General features: G+C 35.9%; 1 protein-coding gene across 1 annotated transcript; it reads right to left on the reverse strand.

Moving 5' to 3' along the window:
• Nucleotides 1-738: 738 nt before the first annotated feature.
• On the reverse strand, nucleotides 739-21,322 carry LOC121214524 (uncharacterized). The gene is made up of 5 exons (XM_041088295.1): nucleotides 21,235-21,322; nucleotides 20,441-20,694; nucleotides 19,679-19,870; nucleotides 19,106-19,507; nucleotides 739-795 (listed from the first exon to the last, which is right to left on the reverse strand). Exons 1-5 carry the CDS (start codon nucleotides 21,320-21,322, stop codon nucleotides 739-741), a joined length of 993 nt encoding a protein of 330 aa, XP_040944229.1.
• Between the last annotated feature and the right edge of the window lies 1 nt (nucleotide 21,323).

Raw genomic sequence — 21,323 nt, forward strand, 5'->3', positions numbered from 1 at the left:
AACTCATGAAAGATTGAGTTGCCATGGAATGTTTTATCGAATGTTATTAATTATGTTGATAATAAATTGAGTTTAATTAAAGAATTGTCCTACTTTATTTATGTTATAATTGTTGCAAATTGTGTTTAATTTTACTAAAATCTATTTCATTCATATAGTTTGCATACTTAGGATAATTTGCATTAGGGATCATTGCATTTAGTTTAACATATTTTAATCACAACTTCTCAACTATAATGTGTTTTTATTTACCAAATTGTTAATATAATTTTACAAATTAAGTGACTTAGCACAAATACAATCCCTGTGGAGATGATAACTCGATACTTACTTATTGCTTGATAACGACTGTGTACACTTGCATAAACATACACGTTACAATATGAAGCAGTGTCTTTATGCTCATTGTTTGGAGGAAGGTGCGTCTATGCACGAATACTTAACAATGTTTAAAAAAATTATCTCAAACTTAGTGGCCATGTAGGTTCAGCCTGATAAGGAAGATCTAGGGTTGATTCTACTTTGTCGTTTCCCCCCGTCTTATTCAACCTTTAGAGACATGATTTTATATAGTCGTGAGTCTCTCACAATTGATGAGGTTTATGATTCTTTGACCTCGTATGATAAGATGAAGCATCTTGTGGTTAAACTCGACTCTCTGGGAAAGGGTCTCATTTTTCGTGGGAGATAAGAACGAAATGCTGATGATGATCGTGGAAGGACATAAGAGTGAAATCCTCACAGTAAATCTAAAGGTAGATCAATGTCTTCAAACTGAGGTAAAACTTGTAACTTCTGCAAGAAAAAAAGGGCACATTAAATCTGAGTGCTATAAGCTACAGAACAAGCTCGAAAGGTAGGCTGCGAATCAAAAGGGAAACAACCAAAAAATTCTTGTGAAGTTCATGTTGTAGAAGACTACAGTGATGGTGAACTTCTATTCACTTCTATCGACGATTCTAAAGTAAGTGAGGAATGGATCCTTGATTCGGACTACACCTTCCATATGAGTCCCAATCGGGATTGTTTTAAGACTTACGAAATAGTGTCTGAAGGTTTTATTTTGATGGGAAATAATGCTTTGTGTAAAATCGTAGGTGTTGGAACAATTAATGTTAAGATGTTTGATGGAGTTGTCAGAAAACTTAGTGACGTACAACATGTTCCAGAATTGAAGAGAAATTTAATTTCATTGAGTATTCTTAATTCAAAAGGGTACAAATACATAGCTAAAAATGGGGTTTTGAAGATTTCGAAAGGTTCCCTCGTTGTGATGAAAGGGCAAAGAAAGATTGCCAAGTTATATGTTTTGTAGGGTTCTACTATTACTGTTGATGTAGTTGTCGCTTCCTCTTCCTTGTTAGATGATGATATTACTAAACTTTGACATATGCGCCTAGCGCATGGAAGAATTGAACAAAAGAGGACTTCTTGATGGGCAAGGAATTTTCAAACTGAGATTCTGTGAGCACTGCATTTTTGGGAAGCAAAAGAGAGTTCGATTCACAAGAGGAATCCATAACATGAAGGGAATGTTGGAATATCTTCATTCTAATCTATGGGAGCCATCCAGAGTGCGTTCGAGAGGTGGATCTAATTATATGCTAACTTTTATTGATGATTTTTCCAGAAAATTTTGGGCGTTCTTCCTGAAGTAGAAAGGTGATGTGTTTTCGCATTTAAGTCTTGGAAAAGTATGATTGAAAAATAGATAGGAAAACAAATAAAATACCTCCGCACAGATAATGGCTTAGAGTTATGTTATGATGAGTTTAAAAAACTATGCAAGTCAGAAGGGATCATGAGACACTTGACAATTCATCATACTCCATAGCAAAATAACATTGCAGAATGAATGAACAGAATGATCATGGAGAAGGTTCGATGTGTGTTATCAAATGCCAACTTACCAAAGTCGTTTTGGGCTGAAGAAACCTCTACTGCATGTTTTTTGACCAACCGATCTCCATCTGTTGCCATTGAGAAAATGACTCCACAAGAGGTGTGGTCTGATAATCCTGCTAACTATTCTTGTAACATCCCGATTTTGGGCCTAGTTAGAATAGTGGTTTTGGGACTATAAATTCGATGAGGAAAAAATTATTTTTACTATATTTTTACGGCCTACAATTTCACAGAATTATTTCATGAAAATTTCGTTCAAAAATTTCTACTTTTGGGTACTCAATTTAGTCAAAAGAACAAAATTGTAAAAAGTGCAAAAGTTGAGTTCTATATGTTAGAGGTGTCCAATTGTTATGAAATTTTAAATTACAGGTCTTTATATGGTAATTAGACCATTGGTTAAGTTATGGACAAAAATGGACATGAGATAAGTGAAATAGGAAATTTTTAAGTTAGGGGCATTTTGGTAATTTAGTAATTAAAATGAATTAAAAGGGAAAAAGATGGCAAATTGTGGTCATCTTCTTCAATTGGCCGAAGTTAGCAAGGGGAGAAACCATAGTTAGGGTTTTCAAGCTTCCAAGCTCCATAGCAAGTGATTCCAAGCCACGTTTTTAATGTTCTTTACGTTTTTGAAGCCCTAGAAACTTGATTTAGCTTATTCTAGCAATAATTTAACCTAGGTTCATATTTGGAAAAATACCCATAGGTGAAATGTGTTTATTTTGATGTTCTATGGTAGAATATGAAGCTTGGAATTATGTTAAACAACTTTTTCTAAGCGATTTTAAGTGAAAACAAGTAAAACGACATAATTGGTAAAAATACCTAATGTTCATAAGTAAGTGTTAGAGTGGGAATTTTATGTTGCCATAGAAGGGAAAATTTTCAGCATGTCATAAGACACAAGAATAAGGGATGAAGTTTAATTTCCGAGGTTTGCAGCAAAAGTGTAATTATGCAAAAGTTTAGGGGCAAAATCGTAACATTTCCAAAGTTCGAGTCAAGGGTTGCTTTGATGAATGAGAGTATTAAATAATATAAATTTGCTATTATAGATCAAGAAAAACAAAATCCGGAGTTAGACCAAGGAAAGAAAAAGGTTGAAGACTAAGTTGATATATTTTGCCATATTTTGTACCGATGTAAGTTGATGGTAAATAAATGCAATATTTTGATAATTATTATTAATGTTGTTATTTTTCAGCAATTATGTATTTATTTCATGAAAATATCTAATGTTTACTTAAGTATGAGATGATAGAGAATCAATGATAAAAACCCCATTGAAACATTGGGAATGTATCAGATACAAATCTCATGACATTAAGAGAATGAGATCCCATGTAAGACCATGTCTGGGACATGACATTGGCATCATTGAGATTATGAGAGGTCCCATGTAAGACCATGTTTGGGACATGGCGTTGGCACCGAGATGAGAGGTACCCCGTAAGACCATGTCTGGGACATGGCATGGGCACCGATATGAGAACTCCCATGTAAGACCATATCTAGGATATGGCATTGGCAGTACAGAAAACATCCCTTGTAAGACTATGCCTGAGACATAGCTTTGGCATGTATTATCAGACAAGAGACCCGAGTATCCTTAGTATTCCAAGTGATTCAACGGGCTAGTAAATAGACCATGTTACATGAAAGTTCAGATAAAAGCATAATAATAAATTCAGGTGAGTTATAAGGATTGAGAATATCTCAGTTATTAGTTGAGAAAGAAATTTTAGCAAGGGAGGAGTAAGTTAAAATCATGAGTTATTTAAGTAAGTTATAATCATGAGTAAGTTATAATCATGAGTTATTCAAGTAAGTTATATTCATGAGTAAGTAAAAAAGTGAATAAAGATTCTAATGTTTGATGAAATTTATGAGTATGATTATTTATGATAAATGTTGTTATTTATTTACTTGTAAACTTACTAAGCTTTATGCTTTCTTTCTTTATTTTCCTTATTTTTATATTATCGCCAATTCAGATCGAGGATCACTAGGACGTAGGAGTTCGTCTCACACTATCTACAGACATCTCGGTATTATGTGATTTCGAAATGTGTAAAGCTATGGCATGTATAGAGACTTAGTCATTTTGAGTGTGTTTATTTGATATGGCTAATGGTTAGCTATTGAAATGATTAATTAAGAACATGTGTGGTGTTATGAATGCCTAGGTGATAATTTATACCTAGAAAATATGAAAGAGTAAAAATTTGCAATGAAACAGTTTTGGGACAACAGCAGTGACGTGACTTTGAAAAATCACCAAGGATAGTATAAAATTATTTAGAGAGTGAACGATATATAAAATTAAAGCTTATCAAGTCTATTTTCATAAAAAAAATAACGGTACGGGTAAAGGAATTTTATATTCTGATATATTTGAATTTTGGTTAGACAGGGTCAGAATGGTTTTTGGAGTCCCCTGTTTTTGACTTTAGAAAATCATTAAAAATTGTAAAAAAAAAATAATTGAGTTATAATTTATATGTCTAGATTCCTTAGTGACTCTATTTTCTGTAGAAACAAGTGAGAACACCATATGAAAATAATACGATGAGAAAATTGATTTTTAGTGAATAAAGGTCAGAACCGTCAGGTAGTGAAACAAGGGAGATTTTAATGAATAACCTGTACTAATTTTATAAACAAAAAATTCTAAAAATTTTATGGTAAGATAATATATAAGTCTAGTTTCAGGGAGAATTTACGGATCTAAATTTTCAGTTTTGTAACTCAAGTTATAGTGAAATTAGTGACTGTTGCGCAGGTGCACAGCATTATGGTGAACGGTGAAATAAATTTTAAAAGCAAATTTTTATGCCTTGAACTAATAAGTTAAGTTAAATAACGCCCCATGCTCAACTCCGGCAACGGTCTCGGGTTAGGGGTGTTACTTTTTTTGTATCAGAGTAGGTTTAGTCGGTTCTCGGAACATTCAGTGTGAATAAGAGTCTAGCTATACATGCCATACTTATATTTTGATAGTGTGACGACTCTTGACGATTTTAAAATGTTTTCTTTTATAGTTTTGGATCCCAAAAGAGCTTGTGCAGATGATGTAGAGAGTAATGCGCCCACTCCCACAGAAGGGACGGTGCCACCCGATAGTAGTGAAAGGCCCGTATTAGTTAGTCAGGGAGATGGGGCTTGGGAAGCCTTCTTCCAAGCTATGAATGATTGGTTTGCCGTGTTCGTTCGTACGAATCTGGCTGTTAAACCTCCACCCCCTTATGATTCTCAGGTTCCCCATGTAGCTTTCCCAACCGCAGGTATAGTTATAAGAGAAAGACCACCAGTTGATAAGATCAGAAAACAAGAGGCTGAAGAGTTTCGGGCTACTAAAGATGATGATGCAGAGAAAGCTAAATTTTGGCTCGAGAATACTATCAAAGTTTTTGATGAATTATCCTGTACACCTGAAGAATGCATGAAGTGTTTGTCTCACTTCTTAGAGATTCGACCTATCATTGGTGGAAGACTATTGTGTCAATGGTACCGAGTGAGAGAATTACTTGGGATTTCTTTCAGGAGGAGTTCCATAAAAAGTATATCAGTCAGAGGTTTATAGATCAAAAAAAGAAAAGAGTTTCTTGAGTTAAAACAAGGTAAGATGACTGTGACCGAGTATGAACGTGAATTTGTCAAACTTAGTAAATATGCTCGGGAATTTGTGTCCACCGAAGCCAATATGTGCAAGAGATTTGAAGATGGGCTCAATGATGATATTCGACTGTCTGTGGGTGTTTTAGAAATGAGAGAGTTTGTTGTTCTGGTTGAAAGAGCCTGTAAGGCAGAAGATTTGTTAAAAGAAAAAGAGAAGGGCAAAGTTGAAATTAAAGTGCAAGGGATGAAGAAAAGGCAAATGAGCAGATCATTTCAGTCTACATCTAAGAGGCCTAGAGAGTTCTCTAGTGGATCAAAATTTTCAACCAGGTATTCTAGTCGAAATAGAGGTAGAAGATTTGAGGGTCCAAGAGCTCAGACTACTACAGTCACAAGTACGGCTAGTACTCGACCACCTAGGCCAGAATGTGCCCAATGCGGTAGACGTCATGCTGGAGAGTATAGAGCAAATGAAAATGCTTGCTTTAGATGTGGTGCACTAGATCACTATATTCGGGATTGTCCCAAAATAGTTAAAAGAGAAGTAATACCGAGTGCGAGATCGGGAAATGCTCCTACTAGAGGCTGACCATAGAGGAATCTGGGAGTTGGAGCAAGTAACAAGGGTACGCCCAGAGACTCAGCTACTAGACCAGATGTTAGAGCACCCACAAGGACATACGCTATCTGTGCTCGTGAAGAGGCATCCTCCCCTGATTTGATTACGGGTACATTTTCTCTCTATGATACTAATGTTATTGCTTTGATTGATCCGGGTTCGACCCATTCCTATGTTTGTATGAGATTGATGCCTAGTATGAACATGCCTATAGAATCTACTGAATTTGTAATTAAAGTATCAAATCCATTAGGCCAGTATGTGTTAGTAGAAAAAAGTATGTAAGAGTTGCCCTTTGATGATTAGAGGTCACTGTTTTTTGGCCAATCTCATGCTATTTCCATTTGATGAGTTTGATGTGATTCTTGGTATGGATTGGTTGACTGCCCATGATGTGACAATGAATTGCTGAAAGAAATACATTGAGTTGAAATGTGAAAATGGTGATATTATCCGGGTTGATTCAGATGAGTTAGATGGTTCTCTCGTAATGATATCTGTTATGTCTGCTCAAAAATGTTTAAGAAAAGGGTGTGAAGCTTATCTTGCTTTTGTATGGAACACTAGAGATCCAGAGTTGGAAATTAAATCAGTGCTAGTGGTACGTGAGTATTTAGATGTGTTTTCGGAAGAATTGCCAGGTTTGCCTCCTATTAGAGAAGTTGAATTTGGTATTGAGTTGATTCCAGGTACAACTCCTATTTCTATTGCTCCTTATAGAATGGCCCCGTTGGAATTGAAAGAATTAAAAGCTAAGTTGTAGGAATTAACTAATAAAGGTTTTGCAATGCCTAGTTGTTCTCCGTGGGGTGCACCAGTGCTTTTTGTGAAAAAGAAAGATGGTTCGATGAGATTATGCATAGATTATCGGTAGCTTAACATATTAACTATAAAAAACAAATATCCACTACCTAGAATTGATGATCTGTTTGACCAATTGAAGGGAGCTACTTTGTTTTCCAAGATAGATTTGAGATTCAGTTATTATCAGTTGAAGGTTAAAGAGTCAGATGTTCCGAAGACTGCTTTCCGGACTAGGTATGGTCACATGAGTTTCTTGTGATGCCATTTGGCTTTACTAATGCTCCTGTTATTTTCATGGACTTAATGAACCAAATTTTCAGACCTTACTTGGATAAATTTGTAGTTGTGTTCATTGATGATATTCTGATTTATTCTCGTGATGAGATTGAACATGCTGAGCATTTGAGAACCGTTTTACAGATTTTGAGAGATAATAAGCTTTATGCCAAGTTTAGTAAAAGTGAGTTCTAGCTTCGGCAAGTTGGATTCCTTGGACACATTGTCTTAAGTGATGGTATTAAAGTTGATCCGAGTAAAATTTCAACAATTGTTAATTGGAAGCCTCCTAGAAATGTATCAGAGGTTAGAAGCTTTCTTGGATTAGCTGGTTATTACAGACGATTTGTAAAGGGATTTTCCATGATAGCTACCCTGTTGACAAGGTTGTTGCAGAAATATGTCAAGTTTGAATGGACTGAAAAGTGTCAGCAGAGTTTTGACAAGTTAAAAGCATTGTTGACTGAAGCTCCTGTTTTAGTACAACCACAACCGGGTAAAGAATTTGTGATTTATAGTGATGCATCCGTGAACGGATTGGGTTGTGTACTTATGCAAGAAGATAAAGTCATCGCATATGCTTTCAGACAGTTAAAGCCACATGAGAAAAACTATCCGACTCACGACTTACAGTTGGTTGCCATTGTATTTGCGTTGAAGATCTGGAGACATTACTTGTACGGTGAAAAGTGCCGAATATTTGCTGACCATAAAAGCTTGAAGTAGTTGATGACCCAGAAAGATTTGAACTTGAGGGAAAGAAGATGGCTAGAGTTGATTAAAGATTATGAGTTAGTGCTCAGTTACCACCCAGGTAAGGCAAATGTTGTTGCTGATGCCTTGAGTAGAAAATCTTTATTTTCATTTAGAGCTTTCAATACCAGTTTGGCTTTATCTGATGATGGTTCCATTTTAGCTGAGTTGATGGCTAAATCGATGTTTATCAAAGAAAGCTATGAAGCTCAGAAAAAATGACAGTGAGTTGCAAGCTGAAAAAGCTCAATGCGAGTCGGGAATAGCGTCTGATTTTTAGATCGGTCCTGATGGTTGTTTGATGTTCAAAGATAGAGTATGTGTACCAAAGAATGATGAGCTTATTCGAAAGATCTTACATAAAGCACATAGAAGTTCTTTGTTTATTCATCTAGGTAGTACAAAGATGTATAACGATTTAAAGAAAATGTACTGGTGGGCAGGAATGGAAAGTGATATTTATAATTTGTTTCTAAATGCTTGATCTGTCAACAGGTAAAGGCCGAACATCAGGTACCTTTAGGTTTATTGCAGCATGTGTTAGTTCCTGAGTGGAAATGGGACCGAGTTACCATGGATTTTGTAGCAGGGTTGCCGTTGACACTGAAAAAGAAAGATGCAGTATGGGTTGTGATTGATAAGTTAACGAAGTCAGCTTATTTTATTCCGGTTCGTATGGATTATTCACTTGACAAGTTGGCTGAATCGTATGTTTCAGAGATAGTCAGACTACATGGGGTACCGTTATCGATTATCTTAGACAGAGATCTAAGATTTACTTCGCAGTTTTGGAGGAAATTACAAGAAACTTTGGGTACAAAGTTGAACTTCAATACAGCTTTCCATCCTCAAACCGATGGTCAGTCAGAGAGAGTTATTCAGCTACTTGAAGATATGCTTAGATGTTGTGTTTTAGAATTTCAAGGCAGTTGGGAGAAATATTTGTCATTGGTAGAGTTTGCCTATAATAATAGTTATCAGTCGAGTTTGAAGATGGATCCTTATGAAGATTTGTATGGACGTAAGTGTCGTATGCCTTTGTATTGGACAGAGCTTAAAGAAAATCATATTTACGGGGTTGATTTAGTCAAAGAAACTGAAGAGAAAGTAAAAGTTATTAGAGATTGTTTAAAAGCAGCTTCAGACAGACAGAAGTCTTATACAAATTTAAAAATAAAAGAGATCGAGTATCAATTTGGTGACAAGGTGTTTTTGAAAGTATCCCCGTGGAAGAAAATTTTTAGATTTGGCAGGAAAAGCAAACTAAGTCCACGTTTCATTGGACTGTTCGAGGTGACTGAAAGAATTGGGCCCTTAGCATATCGGTTAGCTTTGCCAACTGAGTTAGAGAAGATTCATAATGTATTCCATGTGTCTATATTATGTCGTTACCATTCTGATCCGTCACATGTGATCTCACAGACAGAGGTTGAGATTCAGCCAGACATGACTTATGTTGAAGAACTGGTAAAAATTCTAGATAGAGAGATTAAACAACTAAGGAACAAGAGTATTGCACTTGTGAAAGTGTTATGGAATAGGAATGGGATTGATGAGGCTACATGGTTTCCTGAAGAGGCTATGCGAAAACAGTACCCAAATCTCTTAACAGGTAAGATTTTTGGGGACAAAAATCCCTAAAAGGGGGAGAAATGTAACATCCCGATTTTATGCCTAGTCGGAATAGTGGTTTCAGGACCACAATTTCGATGAGGAAAAATTTATTTTTATTATATTTTTATGGCCTACAATTTCACAGAATGATTTCGTGAAAATTTCGTTCAAAAATTTTGACTTTTGGGCACTCAATTTAGTCAAAAGAACTAAATTGTAAAAAGTGCAAAAGTTGAGTTCTACATGTTAGAGGTGTCCAATTGTTATGAAATTTTAAATTGGAGGTCTTTATATGGTAATTAGACCATTGGTTAAGTTATGAAAAAAATGGACATGAGATAAGTGAAATAGAAAATTTTTAAGTTAGGGACATTTTGGTAATTTGATAATTAAAATGAATTAAAAGGGAAAAAGATGGCAAATTATGGTCATCTTCTTCATTTGGCCGAAGTTAGCAAGGTGGGAAGCCATAGTTAGGGTTTTCAAGCTTCCAAGCTCCATAGTAAGTGATTCTAAGCCCCGTTTTTAATGTTCTTTATGTTTTTGAAGCCTTGGTAACTTGATTTAGCTAATTCTAACAATAATTTAACCTAAGGTTCATATTTGGAAAAATACCCATAGGTGAAATGTGTTTATGTTTATTTTTTATGGTAGAATATGATCCTTAGAATTATGTTAAACAACTTTTGCTGAGCGATTTTAAGTGAAAACGAGTAAAACGACATAATCGGTAAAAATACGTAATGTTCATAAGTAAGTGTTACAGTGGGAATTTGATGTTTCCATGGAATGAAAAAATGTTCATCATGTCATAAAACATAAGAATAAGGGATGAAGTTTAATTTCTGAGCTTTGGGGAAAAAGTGTAATTATGCAAAAGTTTAGGGGCAAAATCATAATTTTTCTTTGAGTCAAGGATTGGTTTGATGAATGTGAGTATCAAATAAGTTAAATTTGCTATTATAGATCAAGAAGAATGAAATTCGGAGCTAGACGGAGGAAAGAAAAAGGTTGAAGACTAAGTTGATATATTTTGCCATATTTTGTACCGATCTAAGTTGATGGTAAATAAATGTAATATTTTGATAATTATTATTAATGTTTTTATTTTTCAGCAATTATGTATTTATTTCATGAAAATATCTAATGTTTACTTAAGTATGAGATGATAGAGAATCAATGATAAAAACCCCATTGAAACATTGGGAATGTATCAGATACAAATCTCATGACATTAAGAGAATGAGATCCCATGTAAGACCATGTCTGGGACATGACATTGGCATCATTGAGATTATGAGAGGTCCCATGTAAGACCATGTTTGGGACATGGCGTTGGCACCGAGATGAGAGGTCCCCCGTAAGACCATGTTTGGGACATGGTATGGGCACCGATATGAGAACTCCCATGTAAGACCATATTTGGAATATGTCATTGGCAGTATAGAAAACATCCCATGTAAGACTATGTCTGGGACATAGCTTTGGCATGTATTATCAGAAAAGAGACCCGTGTATCCTTAGTATTCCAAGTGATTCAACGGGCTAGTAAATAGACCATGTTAAATGAAAGTTCAGATAAAAGCATAATAATAAATTCAGGTGAGTTATGAGGATTGAGAATATCTCAGTTATCAGTTGAGAAAGAAATTTCAGTAAGGGAGGAGTAAGTTATAATCATGAGTTATTTAAGTAAGCAAGTAAGTAAATAAGTGAGTGAGTAAGTAAAGAAGCGTGTAAAGATTCTAATGTTTGATTAAATTTATGAGTATGATTATTTATGATAAATGTGTTATTTATTTACTTGTAAACTTACTAAGCTTTATGCTTACTTTCTTTATTTTCCTTATTTTTATATTATAACCAAGTCAGTTCGAGGATCACTAGGACGTCGGAGTTCGTCTCAAACTATCTACAAACATCTCGGTAATATGTGATTTCGAAATGTGTAAAGCTATGGCATGTATAGAGACTTAGTCATTTTGAGTGTGTTTATATGATATGGCTAATGGTTAGATATTGAAATGGCTAATTAATAACATGTGTGGTGTTATGAATGCCTAGGTGATAGTTTATACCTAGAAAATATGAAAGAGTAAAAATTTGCAATGAAACAGTTTTGGGACAGCAGCAGTGACGTGACTTTCAAAAATCACCAAGGATAGTATAAAATGAATTAGAGAGTGAATGATATATAAAATTAAATCTTATCAAGTCTATTTTCATAGAAAAATAACGGTGTGGGTAAAGGAATTTATATTATGAGATATTTGAATTTTTGTGAGACAGGGTAGAATGGTTTTTGGAGTCTCCTGTTCTGACTTTAGAAAATCATTAAAAATTGTACAAAAAATAATTATGAGTTATAATTTATATGTCTAGATTCCTTAGTGAGTCTATTTTTCGTAGAAACAAGTGAGAACACCATATTAAAATCATACGACGAGAAAATTTATTTTTAGTGAATAAAGGTTAGAACCGTTAGGCAGTGAGACATGGGAGAATTTAATGAATAAACTGTACTAATTGGCTAAACCAAAAATTTTTTAAATTTTATGGTAAGATAATATATGAGTCTTGTTTCAGGGAAAATTTACGAATCTAAAGTTCGAGTTTTGTAACTCGAGTTATAGTTAAATTAGTGACTGCTGCCCAGGTGCATAGCATTATGGTGAACAGTGAAATAAATTTTAAAAGCAAATTTTTATGCCCGAACTAATAAGTTAAGTCAAGTAACGCCCCATGCTCAACTCTGGCAACAGTCTCGGGTAAGGGGTGTTCTGCATATGCTCATGTTGGTAATGGAAAATTGAAACCAAGATCTATTAAATGTGTTTTTCTTGGTTATAAAGCTGGTGTTAAAGGGTATATGTTATGGTGTCCTGAAAATAGAAAAGTTGTGATTGGCAGAGATGTTGTTTTTGATGAAACTACTATGCTACCTAACAATAGCTGGAGCATTAGATTAATCCAGAATCTACAACAGAGTCTACTCTTCAAGTCAGTACAAATATTTAGAATAGAGTTTCTTCTTCACCACAATACTCTACCGCCAAAAACAGAACTAGAAGAGAAATTAAACCTCCAAAGAAGTATGCTAAGGCTAATCTAGTTGCTTATGCTTTAAATTTGGCTGAAGATATAGATGCAAATCAAGAGCCATCTAACTATTCTGAGGTAATTATCTGTGAAGACTAAGAAAAGTGGATGTTTGCTATGCAAAAGGAGATGGAATCACTCTGCAAAAATAGAATAAGGGATTTTGTGAAACTTCCTGAAGGTAAAAAGGTTGTTTTTTGTAAATGGGTGTTTAAAAAGAAAGAAGGGACTCTAGAAGTTGAAGAACCCAGATATAAAGCAAGGCTTGTTGCAAAGGGTTATAGTCAAATTCCAAGAGTGGCCTTCACAGATGTGTTCTCCCCAGTTGTGAAGCATAGTTCAATTCAAGGTTTGCTTGGTATTGTGGCCATGCATGATTTGGAGCTTGAGAAGTTAGATGTAAAAATTGTATTTTTGCATGGAGAACTTGAAGAGCATATTTACATGCAACAACTAGAGGGTTTTACAGTCTCAGAAAAAGAGGACTATGTTTGCTTGCTGAAAAAGTCCTGTTGACACCATTTTTTTGATGAAAAAAATGGGGTCGACTTGGGTTTTAAAAGAAATGGGAGTCGCCACCAATCCTTTCTTTTATGTGAGGTGTGATTGGATCACCTCGAAAAGGGGTTGTTTTTAATAAACGGTTTGATTTTACTAAAACAACAAGTTTAGTCCACAAAATTCAAAAAAACGGGTCGAGAGTTGGTTACGCACGAGGAAGGATTAGCACCCTCGATACGCCCAAAATTGGTACCTAGTTGATTAGCTAATGTCTTGATGTCAAAAATTGAGAACTTGGAAAAATTAAAAATACGATCCTTGTGTTAAAAAATTGGAAAAGGAGCATATTTCACGTTATTCGAGAAAGAGAATCATATCCAGTAAGTTAGGACACAATGTCTCGAATTCCTGATACGCGAATGAAAAATGTTTATTTTAAAAATTTAGCCCTCTTGGATTTAAAAACGAGATCACGACCAGTAAGTTAGAACGCGATTTTTTTAATCCCGATATCATTTAAATATTGAGTTTGAAAAGATTCGTGCATTTATATTTATCGTAAAAAATCGAAACACGAAATATTATTTATTCAAAACAAATTTTGTTAAATAAAACACGAAAACTGTAACAAAAAATTTGAAAGCAAATTACATTGTTGTTATGCATGGTAAAATCATAATGCACGCAAAAGTATAATAGCAACAATATCGAACCTACAACATCCAAACAAATAAAATATAAAAACGAATAAAATTAAAACATTCACTCAAAATAACAATAATAGTGTGAATGAATAAATAAATAAAGAAAATGAATAGAATTATAAAAATGTAAAAAAGATATATGTATGTACATATATGAAAATATGTAAGTATGTGTATATATGTATATTTATAAAAACTAAAAATATATGCGTATAAATATATTATGTAAATGTATTCACGTGAATATATATATACTTTGAAATTATAAAATAAAACATGTGTACTTGTTTTAAAAATATTATATAATATATATATATATATGGAAATAAGTATATACATATTCGTGAGAAAAAAATATACATATATATAAATATATATATAAAATGAGTATTTATGTATGTATATATATAATATATAAGTATATATGTACATATGTAAGCAAATATATGAAAATAATATGTCACATATATCTAAGATTTATAAAAATAAATATAAGTGTAAATATAATGATAGTCATAATAGTATTAATAATAATACTAAGGATAATAATAATAATAATAATGATAACACTAAAATAATTGATTAAACAATAAAATTGCTAGAAAAAGGGATTAAATCGAAATAAAAACATAAATGATGGGCGATTTCGAAAATAAAATAAAAAGAAAGGACAAAAGGGACTAGATTGTGATACGCGCCGAAACAGGGGGACCAAAAGGGAAAAGTTCCCCACGCTTATAAAACGACGTCGTCCCAGATGAGGGGTCAAATTGAGATCCATTATAAAATAAAGGAGTAAATTTGAAAATAAAACAAAATCTGATTGAAGAATCATTAAAAAGCGGAGGGGCTAGAAGTGCAATTTGCCCCTCCGCACAAAAACACGCGGATCTTAAGTAGGCGGGTCGGGTCAGTCCGATCCAAGCTCAAACGACGCCGTTTTGGGGCATTCGGAGCTTGGATGAAACGACGTCGTTTCATCATCACTATTTAAGTTAAAAAGTTTGCTAAAAAATCATTTGTGTCCTATTTTTAAAAAAAAAACTAATTCTTCTCTTTTCTTTTCTCTGCAGGGTCCCCCCTAGTCGGCCATGGCTCCGGTCATCAGCCCCCTAGTCGTCTGCAGTGGCCGGAAAACCAAAATACCCCCTTTTTGTTCCTTTCTTCGAATAGAACCCAGATCTGGGGTCAAAATTATCAGAATAACACGGTGACAAGGGCTAAAATCGAAAGAGACCTTTCGGTTCTTCCTCCTCACATCTGTCGAAATCAGGTAAAACCCTCATCTCTATTTTATTTTATAATCTTGTTATATGTATTTGATTAAATGAAAATGAAAAAAAAGAAAGAAACAACTTAGAAAACGGAAATAAAGAAACGAAAATGGAGAAAAATAAATTTGAAGGACCAGAAGATAGTTACCTTCGATAAAGGTTTTTTTATTTCTTCCAATTTTTTTACAAAAAGATCAACTGAACCCTTACATCTCCTGGTTTCGGCTTTTTATAGCCAATTGTTTACATTATTTTTTCTATTTGGTTGCTTTTATCTGTTGTTGCGTGTCCTTGCAGGTAATTGATGGAAGTGGTTGGTGGTAGTTACGGCGCAGCAGTGATGGTGGCAGAGGAGGCCAAGGGTCAAAGGGGCGGCGCCTAGGAGTTTCAGACTCTAAAACCCTAGGCAGATATTTTTTTAAGGGTATTGGGCCTTAGTTTAGGTAGTGGGCCGGTCGGGTTTGGGTGTAAATGGGTTTTGGGTTTAATTGTTTTGGGCTGAGGGTTAATGGGTTAGTTTAATTGGTTTGGTGTATTGGTAAGGTTAATTGGGTTGTATTGGGTTTTGGGCTAAAAATTGGGCTTGTACAGCTGCCCATCTTTGCTCGTTGTCATGTAATGATAACAGAGCAAAGACTAAGAAAGACCAATTTTTGCCCGGTCTCGCCAAGGAAATAAGATTCGCCGTTGCGGCTTCAATCTTTAGTTGCAATGTCGGGAAAGCAAGACTCGCCATTGTAGCTTCAATCTGTTCGACTGCATCGCTAGGGATATAAAATTCACTGTTGTAGCTTCAATCTACTTGACTGCAATGTCGGGGAAGGAAGATTCGCCGTTGTGGTTTCAATCTGTTCCGCTACATAGCTTGGAAGTAAGATTCGCCGTTGTGGCTTCAATATTTTGAATTGCAATGTCGAGGAAGTGAGATCCGCCATTGTAGCTTCAATCTGTTCCGCTGCATCGCCTGGGAGTAAGATTCACCGTTGTGGTTTCAATCTTTTGAATTGCAATATCGGGGGAGTGAGATTTGCCGTTGTAGCTTCAATCTACTCCGCTGCATCGCCTGGGAGTAAGATTCACCGTTGTGGCTTCAATCTTTTGAATTGCAATGTCGGGGAAGTGAGATTTGCCGTTGTAGCTTCAATCTGTTCCACTGCATCACCAGAGTAAGATTCACCGTTGTGGCTTCAATCTTTTGAATTGCAATGTCGGGGAAGTAAGATTTGCCGTTGTAGCTTTAATCTGTTCCACTGTATCGCCAGAGAAGTAAGATTCACCGTTGTGGCTTCAATCTTTTGAATTGCAATGTCGAGGAAGTGAGATTTGCCGTTGTAGCTTCAATCTGTTCCACTGCATTGCCAGAGAAGTAAGATTCACCGTTGTGACTTTAATCTTTTAAATTGCAATGTCGGGGAAGTGAGATTTGCCGTTGTAGCTTCAATCTATTCTACTGCATCGCCAGAGAAGTAAGATTCACCGTTGTGGCTTCAATCTTTTGAATTGCATTGTCGAGGAAGTGAGATTTGCCGTTGTAGCTTCAATATGTTCCACTGCATCGTCAGAGAAGTAAGATTCACCGTTGTGGCTTTAATCTTTTAATTTGCAAACTATGTTTACTTCGATCTGCTTTTGTCAACTCAGGAAAGCAAGACCTGCCATCTTAATTGATCTGTTCTTTGGGGAACATGACCTATATGAACCTATTTATGCCTAGTGATTATGATCCAAATGAATCAAAATATCCTGGCTAAATGTGTATGCATGAATGCAAAATGATCTTTCAATGTTTGAGTTGTTATTGCCCCTTGCTCAATAAGTCCTTATTGCCAACGCGTCCGAATGCTATCTTGTCAGGTTGGTAATGTTCATCTCTTACTTGGTCGGATTGCCCCCACTGTAATCTTCAAAGTTCAACTCATTGTGATTTTCATGGTTAAGCCCGTCGTAATTTGGGACATAAAATTGAAAACCATCCTCCTCCTACTGTAAATTAGGAGTACAGGATCTGAATTTCCTTGGCTACTTACACCATTTCCAGGGTGTCGCACCAAAAGTTTATGCATTATTGCAAAATTTCCTATTCCGAGGATTCTCTTCTTATCCTTCAGTAATCATTGAAGCCTTGTCACCAACATGACATCTTCTCATTTTGTTCGATCCTTGTTTGGACAACAAAGTTTGAAAGGACAGTCCTGACTTAGACTTTTCCCTTAAAATTTGGTGTGTTCTAAACAACAGTCCTGTTTCAGGTTCCTTCATTATTTAGAAATTTCTAGAGTAATATGCAAAACTCCTTTTTTTTGAACATCAGTCAATTAATCGTTATTTCAAATGTTTTGAACAAGATTATCACAATAGACAAACAAAATGTTATTGGGAACAAAATCTCAAAATGAATAAGTTAATCAAGATAGCAAATTTTGCTAAGATAAAAAACAATGGATAAGATGGAATTTTATTGGGGAGCAAAGCTTAAAATGAATACATTAATCAAGACAACAAATTTTTGCCAAGATTTAAAATATATAAGACAACAACAGGTGCCCTTGATATCGCAGCACGAGTTTCCCTACATAAGCTTTAACATGTGTTTAGGGAATCTACAGTATTTTGTCGATACCCCAAGATGTCGCCTACCCTTTCTTGTGATTCAGGTATAGCGAGCCTACCATATGCCCTAGGTCTTGATAAAAAGTTGAGCTGTTCCGTTCACCTCATGTTTCTTCAAAATTTGAGCCGCCTTTTTCAGGTTTTCAACTCAAATCCCCTTTGGTCTCAAGGCGCCCTTTACGGGTTTTCACCTTAGCCACTCCTCCTCTTTTTTTTTTTTGGGAAAAGTATTTCTTAACTGAGTCTGAGTTTACAGGATTTGGCAGGCTTTTGCCATCCATCTCGCTCAAGATTAAAGCTCCTCCTGAAAAGGCCTTTTTTACCATATAAGGACCTTTCCAATTTGGCATCTATTTTCCTCTAAAATCCTTTTGTAGAGGAAGGATCTTTTTCAAAACCATGTCCCCCTCATAAAATTCTCTGGGACAAACTTTTTTGTTATAGGCTCGCATCATTCGTTTCTGATACATCTGACCATGATGAATAGCTTTTAACCTCTTTTCTTCTACCAAGTTTAGCTGGTCATATCGAGATTGAATCCATTCAGCCTCATCTAGCTTTAGTTAGGCTAATACTCGGAGAGAAGGGATTTCAAATTCTATGGGTAAAACCGCCTCCATCCTATAGACTAAAGAAAAAGGCGTTGCCCCCGTAGAGGTCCTAACAGAGGTACGATATGCCGGAAGAGTGAAAGGTAATTTCTCGTGCCTGTCTTTGTGGGTTTCAGTCATTTTCCTTACAATTTTTTTAATGTTTTTGTTAGCTGCTTCCACGGCACCATTCATTTTTGGGCGGTATGGTGACGAATTGTGGTGCCTGATCTTGAACTGACTACAAACTTCCGCTATTAAGTTGTTATTCAAGTTCAACGCATTATCGGATATGATCCTTTCAGGCATCTCGTATCGACATATGATCTCTTTTTTCAAAAACTTGCTAACTGCTGACTTCGTGACATTTGCATACGAAGCAGCCTCAACCCATTTAGTGAAGTAATTAATAACTACAAAGATAAAATGATGCCCATTAGAAGCCTTTGGAGATATTGGCCCGATAACATCCATTCCCCACATGGAGAAAGGCCATGGAGAAACCATAACATGAAGGGCTGACGGTGGTGCGTGCATTTTTTCACCATAAATTTGACACTTATGGCACTTTTTGGCATAATTAATGCAATCCCCTTCCATGGTGGACCAATAATACCCAAATCTCATAATTTGTCTGGCCATTGTAAAGCCATTGGCATGCGTTCCACAGATACCTTCATGCACTTCTTTCAAAATTTTCTTAGCCTCGACAGCATCCACACATCTTAATAATACTTGATCTTTTCCCTTTTTATACAAAATTTCCCCATCTAGGACATAGTCAATGGCTAATCTCCTTAATGTCTTCTTATCATTTTCGGTCGCATGGTTAGGGTACTCACGACTCTTCACATATCGCAATATGTCATGATACCAGGGGTGATCATCCTTTTCCCCTTCATTGTCAATGATGCAACAATGGGCTGGAGCCTCATAAATGCTGATCTGGATAGGCTTCATATCCTCTAGTTTGTTCACTTTGAACATAGAAGCTAGGGTGGCCAAAGCATCTGCCATCTGGTTCTCATCTCGTGGGAGATAACTAAAGGTGACACTATCAAATTCCTCAATCAATTCCATAACCAATTTTCGATAGTAGACTAACTTCGAGTCTCTTGTTTCCCATTCCCCTTTGAGCTGGTAAATTACTAATGCAGAGTCCCCGTATACCTCTAACACCTTAATTTTTCACTCTATGGCTGCTCGGATGCCCATAATGCAAGCTTCATACTCAGCCATGTTATTGGTGCAATCAAAGTCCAATTTGCTAGTGAAAGGGTAATGATCTCCACTAGGGGACACGAGTACTGCCCCGATTCCGTTGCCTATAGCATTTGAAGCTCCATCAAAATTTAGGTTCCAAGGACCACCTTCTTGGAAATCTTTTTCTGTAGTTCCAACATACATCAAATCTGCATTTAGGAAATCAAAGTTCAATGGTTCATAATCTCCCAGAGCTCTACTTGCCAGAAAGTTCGCTATTGCACTCCTTTTGACCGCCTTTTGGTTCACATAGACTATGTCAAATTTAGATAGGAGAATTTGCCATCGGGCCATTCTTCCATTCAGAGCGGTTGATTCCATCAAGTATTTCAGAGGGTCCAATTTAGAGATTAACCAGGTTGTATGATACAGCATGTACTGTCTCAGTCTCCGAGTTGTCCAGATCAGGGCACAACATAACTTCTCGATTGGCAAATATCTTATTTCGTATTCGGTGAACTTCTTGCTGAGATAGTAGATTGCTCTTTCTTTTCATCCTGACTCATCATGTTGACCAAGCACGCATCCCATGGAATTTTCAAATACTGTCAAATACAGTATTAATGGCTTGTCTGGGCAAGGTGGCACCAGCACTGGGGCGTTGGACAAGTAGTCTTTGACTTTTTCAAAAGTTTTTTGACATTCCTCATCCCATACACCTGGATTGTGTTTCCTAAGGAGAGGGAATATAGGGTCACATTTCTTGGTTAATTGTGAAATAAATCGAGCGATGTAGTTTAGTCTTCCTAGAAAACCTCGAACCTCTTTTTGAGTACGCGGCAGAGGTAATTCTTGTATTGTCCTTACTTTGTCAGGATCAATCTCAATTCCTCTTTCACTGACTACAAATCCCAGCAATTTTCCTGATCTGACCCCAAATGTGCATTTCGCTGGATTTAGCTTTAGCTGAAATTTTCTCAACCTCATAAATAATTTCTTAAGGACCTGCACATGTTCCTCTTCCATTTTAGATTTTGCAATCATGTCATCAACATAGACTTCTAACTCCTTATGCATCATATCGTGGAACAATGTGACCATGGCCCTCTGATATGTTGCCCCTGCATTTTTCAACCCAAATGGCATTACCTTATAACAAAAGGTTCCCCATAAGGTTATGAATGTAGTTTTCTTCATATCCTCAGGATGCATCTTAATTTGGTTGTATCCAGAAAAACCGTCCATGAAAGAAAACAGTGAATGCCCTGCTGTGTTGTCCACCAAAGCGTTAATGTGCAGCAAGGGAAAGTTATCTTTTGCGCTAGCCTTATTTAAATCTCTATAATCTACACACATTCGTACCTTCCCATCTTTTTTAGGGACAAGAACAATATTGGCTACCCACTCGGAGTATTTGACCACTTGCAGGAATCCAGCATCGAATTACTTTTGGACCTCCTCTTTTATTTTTAATACAACATCAGGCCTCATTCTTTGGAGTTTTTGCTGAACTGGTTTGCAATCTTCCTTTATAGGAAGTCGGTGAACTACGATGTCAGTACTTCACCCCGGCATATCTTGGTATGACCATGCGAAGACATCTTTAAACTCTCGAAGCAATTTAATGAGGTCTTGTTTTATTTCTTCAGCTATGCATGTGCCAATCTTTACCAGCTTTCCCTCTTCCAAGATCACAGTCTCTATCGTCTCCTCATGAGGTAGGATTTGTTTCTCTTCCTGCTCTACCATC

The sequence above is a fragment of the Gossypium hirsutum genome, chromosome D02 (genome assembly GCF_007990345.1).
Source record: "Gossypium hirsutum isolate 1008001.06 chromosome D02, Gossypium_hirsutum_v2.1, whole genome shotgun sequence".
NCBI classification, from domain to species: domain Eukaryota; kingdom Viridiplantae; phylum Streptophyta; class Magnoliopsida; order Malvales; family Malvaceae; genus Gossypium; species Gossypium hirsutum.